This window comes from Coloeus monedula (assembly GCF_965178545.1).
Source record: "Coloeus monedula genome assembly, chromosome: 4".
NCBI lineage: Eukaryota > Metazoa > Chordata > Aves > Passeriformes > Corvidae > Coloeus > Coloeus monedula.
Genome location: NC_138784.1, coordinates 26,654,534 through 26,668,855, shown reverse-complemented (window position 1 = coordinate 26,668,855; position 14,322 = coordinate 26,654,534). Strand labels below are relative to the sequence as shown.

The 14,322-nt window shown below is 44.4% G+C and overlaps 1 protein-coding gene across 1 annotated transcript in view; it reads right to left on the bottom strand.

The window, feature by feature from the left end:
• LOC309571982 (coiled-coil domain-containing protein 134-like) overlaps positions 1-14,322 on the bottom strand; it is a gene marked incomplete at its 5' end in the record, with an annotated part of 45,447 nt that overhangs the window by 14,460 nt on the left and 16,665 nt on the right. The window contains 10 exons of the mRNA XM_082279921.1: positions 1,909-2,090; positions 2,656-2,766; positions 4,428-4,532; positions 6,600-6,765; positions 9,828-10,100; positions 10,665-10,812; positions 10,923-11,097; positions 11,774-11,868; positions 13,101-13,161; positions 13,816-13,927. Coding sequence (XP_082136047.1) covers positions 1,909-2,090; positions 2,656-2,766; positions 4,428-4,532; positions 6,600-6,765; positions 9,828-10,100; positions 10,665-10,812; positions 10,923-11,097; positions 11,774-11,868; positions 13,101-13,161; positions 13,816-13,927 — 1,428 coding nt within the window. The remainder of the gene's footprint in view (positions 1-1,908; positions 2,091-2,655; positions 2,767-4,427; positions 4,533-6,599; positions 6,766-9,827; positions 10,101-10,664; positions 10,813-10,922; positions 11,098-11,773; positions 11,869-13,100; positions 13,162-13,815; positions 13,928-14,322) is intronic.

Below are 14,322 nucleotides of genomic sequence, written 5' to 3'. Positions count from 1 at the left end.
ATGGGCAAAAGTGGCAGAGGAGTTTAGGGACCTGGGAACTAGGTGAAACAGGGAAGGTCAGCTTGAGAGGGAAGTCTTCAATACATTGTTTCCTTCACAGAACAGCCATTCAACAGCAATGGCATGAAGTCTCAGAGAACCCCAGAAGGGTTCAAACCCTTCAATAAGCCAGAGAGTTGATATGGGAAGGCAGGCATAAGGATCACAGGGCTGATTCCTTTAAATACTCTTCTGAAGAGAGAAATATTCCACAGGAGAACTAGGAGTAGCTCCTGCAACATGGTGGCAGTGGCTACTCATCTCAGAACTGACAAGCCAAAGCCTTTAATGGCCTACCATCTATGAGCCCTGTTAATTCACAGGGTAAAGCTAGCAGCAGTAACACAGCTAAGATGCAAGTTGGCTATGGCCAGATGAGTCCTCACTATTAACATCAGCCTGAGATGAATGTGGCCATTTCTTGGAGCCATTGATCTCCTTTAAAAAACTCCAGGCTCAGGAAGACAGCCCGCCATTGGCTCACATTCGCACCCACAAAGGTGCTCTTACGAGGGTCTCCAGGATGCTTTGTGCAGCTCCAGCTACACTGAACAGCAGAAAGAAGCAAGAGAAGTGACTCTTCCTCTTCTTCCCGTTCAGCAGAAGTTTAGAAACACTGACAACTTAGAAAGGCTGAAGATTAGAAACACTGAAGCAGTCTTGAACCCTTTCCTTTTCCCAGCTGTAGCTGTAGTTTCTTTCCTCATCTCTGGTGCAAAAAGCATTCTGGGTTGAATATGATAGCACATCAGGCCAGTGGTATTGATAAAACCAAGCAACAGGTTTATAAGCCGCTAAATGATTGCACTTCAAGGATCAATATGAGCTGAGAGTGTCACTCCTAGAAGACGAAGCTCAACACTTGACACTAGAATGCTTTTTGGGACTGGCACAACACCAGACACAGTCCTGACTTGGAAACTGAGAAGGCAAGCTGTACTTAGCAGCCCACAGAACAGGGTCAGGCTGCATTCCCACAGCTGACAGTCTGTACAGGTACCCTGCTCTAAGCCCTAAGCAGAGGCCACACACTGACCAAGTAATGGGTGCAGACTTGGTCTGGGTTGGTCTTCTGGAAAACGTCTTCCCTCAGCATTAGAAATCCTACCCTTGCTTTTCTGTGCACATGCATGCATGTCCTTAATGTGATTTTATCATCTGCAAATAGGGGTACAACTCCCAAAGACAATAACTGGGCATAACTGCAAGAGCAGAGCTCACAACTCATGACATGCTCTTTAACTCCATATCAAGAGAGGTCTGGGTAGATACTTCAAAAGGAAACATTTCCCTTTGTATTGGCATTGGAAAGTGCTTCCCTCAAAGTTGTAATTCCATTATCAGCTGACAACTCCAGCTTAGCTGTCTTGTTGGACTGCAAAGTATCAAATACAATGACAGCTGCCCACATTCGTAAGAGCTTGCTAATGTTGAACACTTACTTTCCAATAATAGGTTCTATTTCACTATTGATCACTTTAGTAACCATAAGGCAGTTTACAACATGGGAGCTGTGTCTTCCACCCCCAGTCTTCCCATGAGAAAGATTTTAAAATGTATTTTGCTCTGTCCTGAAGAGGAAAGTGATTTGGATCAGGAGGGTTGGGCATGCACTTCTCCCCCTAGGATTTTTGCCCTTCTCTAACTCTTCAATGATTTGTGTCTCAGGCCTTCAGCCACATGCTAGCTCCCAGTCCTGATGGAGAAGTGCAGCGGGGAATAACTTGTGAACAACAACAAAAAAGAGAAATCAATGCAATCAGATTACAGGCCAAAGCAAAATACTTTTATATATATATATATATTTACACACATATTTATTTTTATGTTTATCCCTGCGCTGACTCTGAACACTAGAGCGGTTCTAACCTCAGTACTGTAGCGATGCTGATAAAGCAAAAGGGATGCCACCAACAGCCATCCAGAGCACAGCAAGGCATCCTCAGATGACAGGTAAGCAGGTCTGGAAGGAGGGGACCACAGCCAGGTGCATTCCAAAACCTTCTGCAGGAGTTCTAGCAAGGACACGTTGGAGAGCAGCACAGCCACTGCTGCATGGGAGAAACATAATCAGGGAGGGTGATGGGATGGCACAGGTTAAACCATCTTGACAAGCACAAGAGAAGTGCAGAGCACACCCCTGGTGCAGTGAGGTAGCCCTGCTGCCACAGCTCATGTGAGTAAGGCTGTCCAGCTACTGGTATTCATCTCCCACAGCACAAGCAACTGCTCAGCCAGCTAATCAACTAACAACACAATAGAAAGGCTGGTTAGAGCTGTTCCCTAACATTGTCTAATTTTTTTGAACTATGACAATACCAGGATATTTCAAACTAGGCATCAAAGGCCCACTGCTGTGTTTATGAACAAGAAAAATACAGTGATTCTGTCTTTCAGCAGCCAACTCTTGAATCATCAGGAGGCAGCAAAACCAAACCAAACTCCTTAACCTAAGAAACTTCATCCAAAATACAAAGTGGTCTTTGTTAATTATAATGCTGTGTCTGGATGGGGAAACATCCACCTTACCTGCTGACACAGTTAGAATACAGTCTCTGATTGTCAAGCTACAACCTCACTGAAATTAACTTAGGAATCAATACAATCTTGCCTCACCTCTCTGTTGACTACAAGGTGTTGTCTGATGAAGGCTCCAGTACAGAAAATTCAAGGATGGCTGCAGGAGGTCAGTGTCCCTTGGCCTGCATTTCCCACAGAGATTACTGACTGGAAACAAAAGAACACATGTAACAAGGACACCAACTTAACAGAGCACCTCAGCACAAGAAAGAAGTCAGTGAGGAGGGAATTCAGACAAAGTGAAAATAAACAGAGCATGGTACAAAGCAACAGGCATCTGCCCTACAGTGTTTGCTTTAGAGTGGACAGTCCAGTGGAGGATGATAGCAGAGAGGGGGGAACAGAAAAGGGTATATCACACACATCAGGCAATAATTAATCCAAAAGCAATGGACTTTAAGTTATCTGTTTCCACAGTGAAAAATCTGCAGCGTGAGTTATCTGTTTCCACAGTGTGACTTGGATTCTAGTACTAGAACAAGCATGAACAACCATGTGACTGTCTCTCATGGTGACCAGACTTGGGGAAGCCATGGAGAGCTGTGCTCCTCCACTCTCACCAACTTTGCTCGCACTAGGAATAAAGTGTCATGTTTGTTGTAAGCACCAAACACTTAGGAACAACGTTTCGTAAGAGTTAGGGAGGGAAATCCAGGACTGCAGGGCTCAGGAAAACTGTCACTGGAGATCTTTTGAAGAGTTTACAGTCTGAGTAAGGAATTCTCAGAAAACATGCATCAACACACCCCTTCCATCTAAGAGGCCTCATTAGACAAGTGTCTTGCACATCCACCCCTGAAGAACACAGTCTGGAGGCCAAGGGGGGAATAAATGGGGTGGCTGGGGTAGGGAGAGAGATGTGCAGAAAAATACAAAGCAGAAAGCAAGAGCAAAAGGAGCTTGTGACTCCTGGGAGAAGCTGAGCTGTGTTCTAAAATCACAGCAGCTAAAAAGGCTGGGATAAAGAGGCCATAGTTCTTCCACACCCTCAGTTCCCTTGACTAATGAATGTCTGAGAAATGCTGCTTTCTTACAAGGGCAACACAGGCAGCCCTGAGATATGAAACATTCCAAATTGAAGGGGGTAGTCCTTCAAAGTCTGCTGGAGAGACCAATTTGTCAGAGCAGGGAAGAGATGAGAGGATGGATCAGCTCAGGAATTTTCCTCCTAGTATCTATTCTTTTTTCATAGCCTGTATGAACCTCCAGTAGCCAAGTAAGAAGGCAGAAGTCACCAAGTAAGGATCACCAGACAAGACAGCAGGTTATGGTATGGTAAACAAACACAGCTTGCTCTTCCATCTTTGGGATGGAGTGGGCAAGCCCTGCAGTTGGTTGGGAGCCATATACTCTGGATTCACATTCCAAGGAAAGCCCAGTTTCACTAGACTGCTGCTTCCTGATAGCTGATTAACAGGACATGACTGGGGCCTGAACCCCACAAGACTTACAGCAAGAGTGGACAGGAAAGGATGATTCAGGGAGCACACCAGCCATACTGTCATGTGCCAAATCAACAACAGTCTCTGACCCTGAAATCATGTCATGGTCAGGGGAATACTTAGGCCACCTTGTGTGGTTTCAGACAAAAAATGTATCGTAAAAGCAAGAGGAAGAGAACCTGGATTTTGTTAACTGAATTAGTTACCACAACTCTTTACAATGCTTTGGCTATGAAAGTATCTCAAAGCAACCATTACTATAATGCAAGGTCCATCTTCTCTCAAAGGACAAAGAGCAAGCCCCTAATCATCTTATGGAACAATTAACAAACACTTCCCTGGAAGAAGATGGATGCACATACTCACCCTGGTGAAGCAGCTTGAAGTCTGTGCTGTCGAGCTCCCTGATGCCCTTGCTCCGCAGCTGCACCAGGAAAAGGAGGCTCAGCAAAACAGGAAGGTTCCTGTTAGCTAAGAAGGGTACAAACAGCTTAGTTTCTCAGTGAACTCTAAACTGTTGTACCTTAAAGTGTGCCAGGAATTGTTAATTTTCTGGCTCTGGAATGAGGCATGGGTTGGGAGAGGAAGTATTCCCTCTTTACACACACACACACACATAGCCCCAACTTTATTCTCATCTCTACAGTCCCCTCTGGATCAGGTCCCCTTTCTACCACTGTGGGTTGGCCTGAGTTACACCTGAATCCTGCCAACACCATTTTGGGAGCAACTAAAGAAGGGGGGAAAAAGAGGCTAGGATCCCTTACACCCATCGTGAGCCATGTAGGGAGCATGTTCCTCACACTTTGATACTGCTAGTAAGGTAGAAGTCATTAGCCCTCTCTAGACTGCTCTCTTCCTGCCCACTTGACCATCACTGGCAGCCCACACTTTTGACAGCAGCCCAACTGCACAGCATTTGTTCTCCCACATCTTATGAGACTGGAAAAATGCTGTCCATCCCATCCCACAGGGCAGAGCAGAGACAGAAGTGAGAACCCCACACAGCAGGTCTGTATGTAAGGAAAATGGGGCTACTTAGACCACCAACCCCCAGGGCAACCCTCTCCCTACTATTCCCTTTTTTGCAGTGCTGTGAACAGGTAAAGATTTTGTATTGTACACAACCATATGTACAGCAAGTAGCTATCACCTCCAGAAAATGTTTTCACAAGGGCTCATGAGTTTCCAGTTTTGAGGAGGAAACATTTATGGGTGTCTTTAATGCTGACATATTCCTGATCGAGTCCCACTGTTGGGCCTCTTTCTCGTCTAAAAAGCAGGCTACTGTTTGAATAGGGATGCAGATTCCCTGGACTTAACTACTCCAGGCCTCACAGAGAGCTGCCTGTGTGCTGGGAGACAAGGAAGTCTATCTCCAGAGCACATCTGGTGTTTGACTTTCTGGATGGCTTGCCAGGATCTCAGTTAACAAGTTACAGATGCAGTATGAAAAAGAGCTATGCATCTTAGTGGCAGCAGAAGGGCTCAAATCTTGCAAAAGCTGCTCTACCTCAGTGTCCTACCTCCATCACCAGTGGTTTGGAGGAATAGGTCTGATTCCTACCATAGGAAATGGATAATTTGCCTCCCCACAGCTCCTGGCACCTCTAGATCAGCAACGGAGGGACACAACAAGTTCAAATGTGCACAATTCCAAACAAAATCAGATCTAGCAGATCTTGTAGCCTCATCCTCTACCATGCTCCTACTTTCAGTGCCCCTCCTCTTCTCCAGCCTAATGACTTTGCTGGAGGTAAGGCAAAAACACTTTCCTTCTTGTTGCCTCCATCCCAACTGCTGCACAACAAAACACTTGAAACAGAGCAAAGCTGTTAAAAGCAACAGTGGCCCCCTCAGGAACAAGTAAAAGCTGTGCTAAGTCCCTATCCTAAAGGAACCAAGGACATCCTAGCACTGCTGCCTCTTTCAGTCCAAGCTCACAGACTGCTTTGCACAACACTTTTCATAGTGCGACAACAGTTCCAACATCACAGACAGGGCTAGTAAGGAAAACCAGGATTTCTGCCAGTCACAGCTTTGCTCCCTTTGATTTAACAGAGTAATGAGATCTGGTGATACCACAGTCCCCGTTTGGGGATCAATATCATGAATGATTCAGTCCTTGCTCCTGGTCTCTGTGTCCTGGGAACTGTCTGTACTCAGGCACACCCAGCTGTTTTGCACAAAGAAGAGGAAAAAAGGAGGATGTCTTTCAGCCACCAGTTGGGCACCTATTCAAGCAGGAAGATTTACCAGCATGGCTCTCCATTTGAATGCTGACAGCAGTATACAAGACCCTTGCCTTGGTTTAACAATCACAGTTTGAAGCCAGAGCAACCTAAATTAGAAAATAAGGCTCTCACTTCAAAATGAGTCTCTGTAAAAGGAAACTAAATCAGTACAGTTCTGTCCATAAATTTCCTCATGCAGATAAGTACTGAAGCTACACCAGCAGTTCAAAACCACTTTATCCCAGACTGTATCCCTACAGCTAGGTGCTCTTACAGCAAGACCAAATCACAGAGGTGGGGTCACCTTGTAGGGTGGCTGAGCTGCTCTCTACCAGCAGCTGCTGCAGAATCTGTAAAAATCGGCTCCGAAGGAGGTCACAGACAAGGACATCCTCATTTCTTTCCAGAAAGGTCCTTAGAGTCATCAACACCTTCCAAGCCACCTCCACAGAGCTTGAGCAGACCAGGTCCTGCAAAGGAAGCAACACGCACATTACCTTTCTACCCTGATTAGGCAGAAGTCACTGCTATTTAATACCATTATGCTAATCTGGTTCCTTGGGAAACAGTCTAATAAAGCACCATTCAGATATAAATACGTCCTGATTAAATAGAGAACTGAAAAAAGCAGAAGGACTCATGTCTGTTAGGCACCTCTAAATAATATCCCATTTAAAGAGTGATTTGGCTATGTAGGTGGTAACATACATTTAAGGTCACAGTTTTAGACAAGTGAGACCTAAACAAGAAAACAGAGTTTCTGGCACCTCTGCTCTCCTTGTTGGTTTGTAAAATCAGCTTGCATATTAAAGATGCTTGCCTAAAATCAAGCTCGTATGTCAGTCCATAGCTCCTAACTTTCAAAAGGCTGGCAGCCTTGTATGTGCAGTAGTAACATAACAGCTAAACTGCATGAAATGTATGTAAGCCAGGCAAGCAATCATCCAATCATAGGAAAGGGAAGAGTCACGTACACAGCTCACAAACCTGCTTCTTGACTATGGAGCTCTGTCTGGAGTCTCTGAGCTGAATCCCAGAGCCAATAGCCTTAATTTGGGCATGGTCTTCATGCTAAGGTGTATAACATTAAGTTCACTTGCACAGCATGTACAGAGGTAGTTGCATAAATATCAGGCAGTAAATGCCTGGTAGTGCTGCCATAATATGACCATCTCTACATATATTATGTCAGCACTACCTTTCCTCTCTTCCTGCAGTAGTCCTGGCTACTGCATTGCAAATGGTAGAGCTGAAGAGGTAAACAGGAAACTGGTCTCAGCAACTGAGCCTACAGCCTGCCTAGACAGCTTGCTGCCTCTCCCAGCTGCCTTCCCCTATCACACAGCAGTAATGCATCCAGACTTCTATGATGGAGAGGAACTGGCTGTGGGACCCCATATCTAAGGAAAGCAAATAAGGTGAGAACAGGCTGTCTGTGCCAGAAAAAGCTCTCTACTTGCAAGCCGAATTCCTGCCTCTACCAGAGACCTTCATGAATAAAGGGCAGGGAGATGTCTGCACAATCATCTCTGCTGACATAGATCTGCTGCATATGACATTCAGGAATGCAATCTAACGTCTCCGTTCTCTGAGAGAGCACCTCAGACCTGGAGCATGGAGAAGACAAGTGGGACGGTACATCATCATGACTACATTCACCCCCAGATGAACACACACAGCACAAAATGACATGAACCAATGGCCACAGCCTTCCTGGTCCTGGCAAATGCACCATTGTGTTAATAGGTTCCTTCCTACCCAGAAGCTCAAGGTCTCAGATGAAGTCACTAACCATCTGTTATATCTAATCCAGACAATTATTAAAAGCAGATAAGCAAATAAGTCATCCTTGGAAGGACATTCATTTTTGTTTCACTGTACCATGCAGAGGTCTTTCCACTTCACTAGTGCATTCTGAGGCTTAGGTTATTCATCTTGTAAGTTTTCTTTACACCTGACAGTATATTTATCCCTGCACATAGCACTGTTTTATTAGTCCATCTAAATTCAAATTGATTATGCTCTTCCATAACTGAAAGGTGAATTGTCAAAGCCTGTGATTTATTACAACTCACTTTAAAGACTGGAATAGAGCTAAATGAATTTATTTCTGCAAGAGCACATGGCAACACAGAAAAGGGAAAGCAGGAATGTTGCACCATTCAGGGAAGGGAGATGCTGTTTGTGTTTTGCTTATTGACACACCTGCTTCAGTTTATGAAGTGATAGGTTCCAGAAGTACTGCCAAAGGTTAACAGTGTGGGCAAGCCTCATGGGACACTTCTCCTCCTTAATTTGTCCTGATATATCAACTCATTGATTGCTTTTACTAATGCTCTGCAATAGCTTCAAATGCCTGGATGTTGCTACCTACTCTGCAATATCACTCCAACTGTGAAAGAACTGCCCTACATGAGAGCCCTCCTGCCAGTCATTTCAGTAACCTTGGATATTAAAATTTACTTCATAGCCTCTCAGATCAGAATAAATAAGTTCTGTAATGCCCAATGTCTCTAATGCCCAATGGATGACCACTCGGAGTCAAACCTTGCTTCCTCTTATTTCTTCACCATCTGCTGACACAGGTTTGCCTTCTCAATGATAGTTTTAATTTCTCTAACAGACTGGAGAAGAAATATCACAGCCCTTAGCTTTTGTCCTTACAGGTAAATCTCATGTTCTTCTGTGGAAAAGTTAGCAAATATTTACTATGCAGCTAGCTCAACAGTCATGGGACAAGAGTCACTGATGGGGAGGGGTGACAGGACAGGTGGGAGCAGTGGAAGTGAGAAAAGGCCTCTAAGCAGCCATCAGGACACGGATTGTGTCGCGATTACATGGGCTAACAGAGCTCATTACACTAGCTAAAGGCAAACACCCTAGCCTGCTACTTCAAGGCCCCTTTCTCTCCTGCACTGATTGATTCGCCCTGTTGTAAGACTTTTATTTTATCTTTTAAGAGTAATAAAACATGTTACCTGCAGTCCTGAAAACTCAAGAGTACTTCAAAACTCTCTGACAAGAGTCTCCAGTTAAAACCAGACAAAATGAAAACCTCAAACAAACAGAAAGCTGTGCCCTCAAGACCTGTTCTCTGCATGTTGCTTTTTCAAAGTTCTTGTCCATCATACCCTTCTCATCTATCAGTAGCAAAGCATTGCTCCCAAATTTGAAAAACAGCTTCTTCAAAGGCTGGCACCAAAGAATCTGGAGTACTCAGCTGTGTATCTGGATAGAGGAAGGAATGGGGTTTTTCATGGCGTACATCAGCAGGACCCTTCAGATCTCTCTCCAGCCAAGTCTCAGAAGATCCCTTCCTGTCACAGTAGATGGATGACAGAGAAAGAGATAACACACATACACAGTCCCATTTTCCACATAAGGCTTCCCTGGCAGGTGGAAGTCTGTGTATACACACATGGCCCCTCCTATCGAAATCCTTGGCTTCATAACACCACTAAAAGTATTAAGAACCAAAAATCCCCCAAAATCAGGGTCAGGATAGCAGCCCATCATTGTGAAAGCCACATACCAGTAAAATAAGCAAAATGCTGGAATTGCTCTTCAGAATGGGAAACAATGGGTTAGCACTGTTCAGCTGATCGGACGTGCCAAAATCAGCTTCTTCAGCCTCAGTTTGCTTGCAGTCTTCCCAGGAAAACCAGAGCTGGAGGATTTGGTGTCCAAATCTCCCCATAAGTTCAGGGTAGCGCAGGAAGAATTTCAGCAGGAGAGGACAATGCACATAGACCAAGCTCAGATCTGGAAGATTATCCAGGATCCTTCTTATGGTAGACAATGACTTCTGGTAAGAGGGAAAGGGGGCAGGAAGACAGAGAACAAAATAATCACTAATACTGAATATAAAACACCTGAAGTGATGAGAATTTACTGTGAGAAACAGTCACACTGCCTTTTCAGCAGACAATCAATTGCATCAGTTAAACATCATTTTGTGAAGCCCATTTGCATCACAAAGGCCAAGAAACTTGTAGGCTTTATACAGAGCTCAAAGCTGTGCAGCAGCAAAGAGCCATATGGGAACACTTGAAAGCCTGCTGCAGAGGCTGGAGATGTGTTTGGGAGACTGAAGCTATGAAATTTATTATATTCCGTATGTGAATTCACAGCCTATCCAACGCATTTACACTTCCCACACATACACAAGTTTATTCTGTCAAATCTATATTCCCCTGTGGATTTTCATAGTTAACTTTCCAGAGTATAGATGCACTGCACAGTCTTCACTCATTCACTGCTCACCACCACCTTTGTCAAAATACTTTCTACAAGAAGGCTGATGTGAGTGGGGAGAAACCTCAGTTTCAACAAAAAGGCTCCAAGAGGTAGGTATGAAATCTTCTTTTACCACGTCCAGGGCTTTGCCTTTGTCCTGACAGACAGCAAGGAGGTAAAGTGCAGCTCTGAGTATGTGCGGAGGGGGACAGTCTCCATGGTCCTGTGCAGATAGGAGAAAATTTCTTACAGCTACAAATAATTCTGCATCTGGAACAAACCTGCATTGAAGGAGATTGGAGTGGAAACAGTAACAACAGATATGCTTTACCCACCAATACATGGTATGTAATGGCCACAAACCCACTTGCTTTGTATACTCTTGGCTCACCTGTCCCCAGAGGTGTAGGAAAAGTATAAGAGTAGTATGAAACAGTGCTGGTGGCTGCAAAGAGACTGATCCAAAGAGAAAGGCTCAGGAGTTTCAGACAGGAGGAGAAGGCTTTCAGCAATGGTGTAGTTTAACTGAGGCAGACCCTTCTGCAGGAGCTCAGACATCTCTTGCTCTAGAAATAAAACTAATATAAGCAGGCAGGAAACGATGAGGAATGTCTATGGAACAACTCCACAGTCTGCATACACTACTCACACCTCTATGATTTGGCATCAACAGTCGCTTGAGAACTGATTTAAAAGAGCTGGCTTTAAGGATGAAAAGACATTTCTGTCTAAGATTCCCAGCCCTTTGCTGATGCTGCCTGTGTAGTGACCAACCACTGCCAGTGGGAAAAGTGGCTTTTGTAATGTAGAAGCTTTCATCTCATTTGTTTGGGACTTACCTATTATGGAAAGTTACAGTACAGACAGGAAAGCCTTATAGAGTATGCCAAAGGGAAAAAATTACCTTAATCTGCAGATATGGGTGACTATGTGGCAAGTAATTTTGTTTCAATTAAGCATGCATAGCTGTCCTCATAAATGTCCCCATGTTAACAAAACCACAGGCAGATGAAATGCATTCTTTCAGGTAGGGTTCCAAACTCTTCTAAAGGCATTCTCTGAGTGCTACCTCCTTGCTGGACCAGACTGAAAACAAGCTGAGGGAAAAAAATCTCTCAATCAAGCTATGTGTGTCCTCCCTTCCCTTCTCCTTTGTCCTTTTCTAATTTTTTTTTCACCTATTGCCTAAACAGAGGGTGGCATGGCTTCAAACTAAATGAAGCAATCTTTCCCCAGACTTGCCCTCCTGAGAAGTTCTCCTCTTCTCTGCGGCCGAGTAAAGGTTCAGGCATAAGCTGCAGAGGAAGCTGGAACAGGTGTGATTCAGGACAGGATTACTGTAAAGAAGAGCAGAAAGAGAGAGTAAAAAAGGCTAGAAATATCCTCTTCCTACTTCTAATATCACACACTGTCTGCCAGAACCTCATTTTACTGAATGATCACGTACAAGCACCTGCCCCATCACAAGAAGACTCTAAAAGCCAACCTAGGCCTCCAGGAAAATGATGAGTTCCCAATGGACTGTCAGCTCACGGACTGGTGGGGGTGTGCAGTGACAACAGTGAACATGTTCATACCCTGGGCCAATGTGAATACAGTAGGGTACTCTCACAATCATCACACCTTGTCTACACAGGGAATCCTATAAGGACAGGACCCCTAACACTGCAGAGAATGGGAGGTGTTTAAGGGTAGCTCACAATACATGATTCCACTGGCAAACAACACTTAGATTTTTTAGCAATTACATTTCCAAGGATGAACACTGAAGAATGCCAAAATATTAACTAAAAGGGTGAGAACAGCTCTGTTTCCAGGTATTTCTCTCTTTCCAACCATTTCCTTGCAGAACAGGACATAACCAGACATCTGTAACTCACCATCCTTAGCACAGCACACTGCTCTATTCAGAGGCCTAGATCACTGCCACCACACACCATTTACAGGCACAAATGCCCTCACTCTAAGTTCCACAGTAGTAAACTAGACTAGGAGTGCTGTGCGTTTTGTTTACTTTTTTAATGAGATACAGTCACAGGAAGGAGGAGGTAAAAGATCACTACAGACCAACAGAGAGTCTCCCCAGACACTCCTCAACCTAGAAATCATCGCCTCTACTACAGGAGATGCTTTGCAATGCCTGCTACTGAAGTCATGCTCCTCCCTCCCATTTCTAATACATTACCATACCATGAGGAACAACAGCAATGGTAGTATATACCTAGGAAGCCAGAGCTCAGATGGAACTGATGCTACTGGTACTTCTCTTCGAAACACCCACTGATCTGACTACTCCAAAGTCAGGCTGCTTTATCTCTATCTGTGCAACTCACGACAGAGCACAGAATTCTCACAATGCTGTGTAAATCCATCCGCCCCCTACCCAACTGCTTCTCCCTTCTCCTACATCCAGCTCTTCCATTGTCAGTAACCATTTACATTTTTCAGTAAGACACAACCATTCTTGAGTCTTTCAGCCTCTCGTCTTGCCTAATCAGGTGTATTAGATAAGGCATGATCTACTTTCCCATCTGGAAATTTTTGACTCACAGTGCACACATCACAATACCTCTGTACAGAGCAAAATCTGGCCTTCAACTCCAGTGTCAGTCGGATGAAGGATGAGGATGCTAGACAGAAAGCAAGACAGAAATGTCAAAGGAGCAAAGAACATGTATGATAAGAAAAAGAGTAGGCAGGTCCCATAACCACCCCCGCACATCTCCATACAAGCCTGGTGAAGAGGGCAGGCCATCTTAGTAAGAATACAAATATTAGGCTGTCTCTCAGAAAGCAAACTACTCCAAGTCTGGGTTGGAGGGGAGTATCCGAGATTCATTTGTTTTATCAGGAGGAGACGTGAAGATTTGCCAGTTTCACATGTTTAGAAGAGAGGAATTGTCTGTATCACCTCTCTGATGTGTGAAGAATAAGGCATACACAAACTAAACAGGATTTCTACATAGTAAAATCCCACCAACAATTCCAGCATAATCCCTGTCTACAGGAACAGCCAATTCAATTCTGAATTATTCCAGAGGGAAGGATAAAGCTGACACAACAGTCTTATCCAAAATAAAACCTGTCCCATCATCATTGCTAGACCAAATAACTTTTCTATCCTGCTGAACATGACTATGCACTCTATTCTTACTCATATAAACACGTAATAGAATCCTCCACATAAAGTCTCAATGTTAGGCTCATTGCCTCCATAATATGCAGTAGCAGCAAGTTCCGTCAGTTAAGAGCACAGAGAACATGATCCCACAATACCCTCCTACCCAGCTTCTTGGAGAACTTAGTCCGCATGTTTGGCACCACTGTAAAGAGGGTATTGAGTGTTGAGATGAAAACCTCTGTCACTGACAGGCTGACAGCCCTTTGCAGATAGCTCTGTGGAAAGATGAACGGATCAGGTGCATTAGATGCAATAAACACTGAAGGCAGCAGCCTTCTTCCGGCCTCCTGCCTGCCCAGAAAGTCAGGTTTCTAAATCCATACAGATGGAGTAGCAGTTCTTTTACCAAAATGCCTGGCAGCAGAGCAGGCTCACAGAGCTCTTTGAATGCAACTAACACTCCCCCCGCCAGCGTTATGAGCTGTGCTGGTAACTCTGCAAGGCATCGCACCAGACAAGAAATTTCTTCTGCATTCCAGCAGGCAACCAGTTAGGCCTTAATGCACAGTGACTGACATTACTGCCCACGTTGCCCTGGAAGCTACTGCTCTTGCAGGTCAGACGGCTAATTGTCCTATACAACATAGGACATATGTTTAAGTGCAGCTAA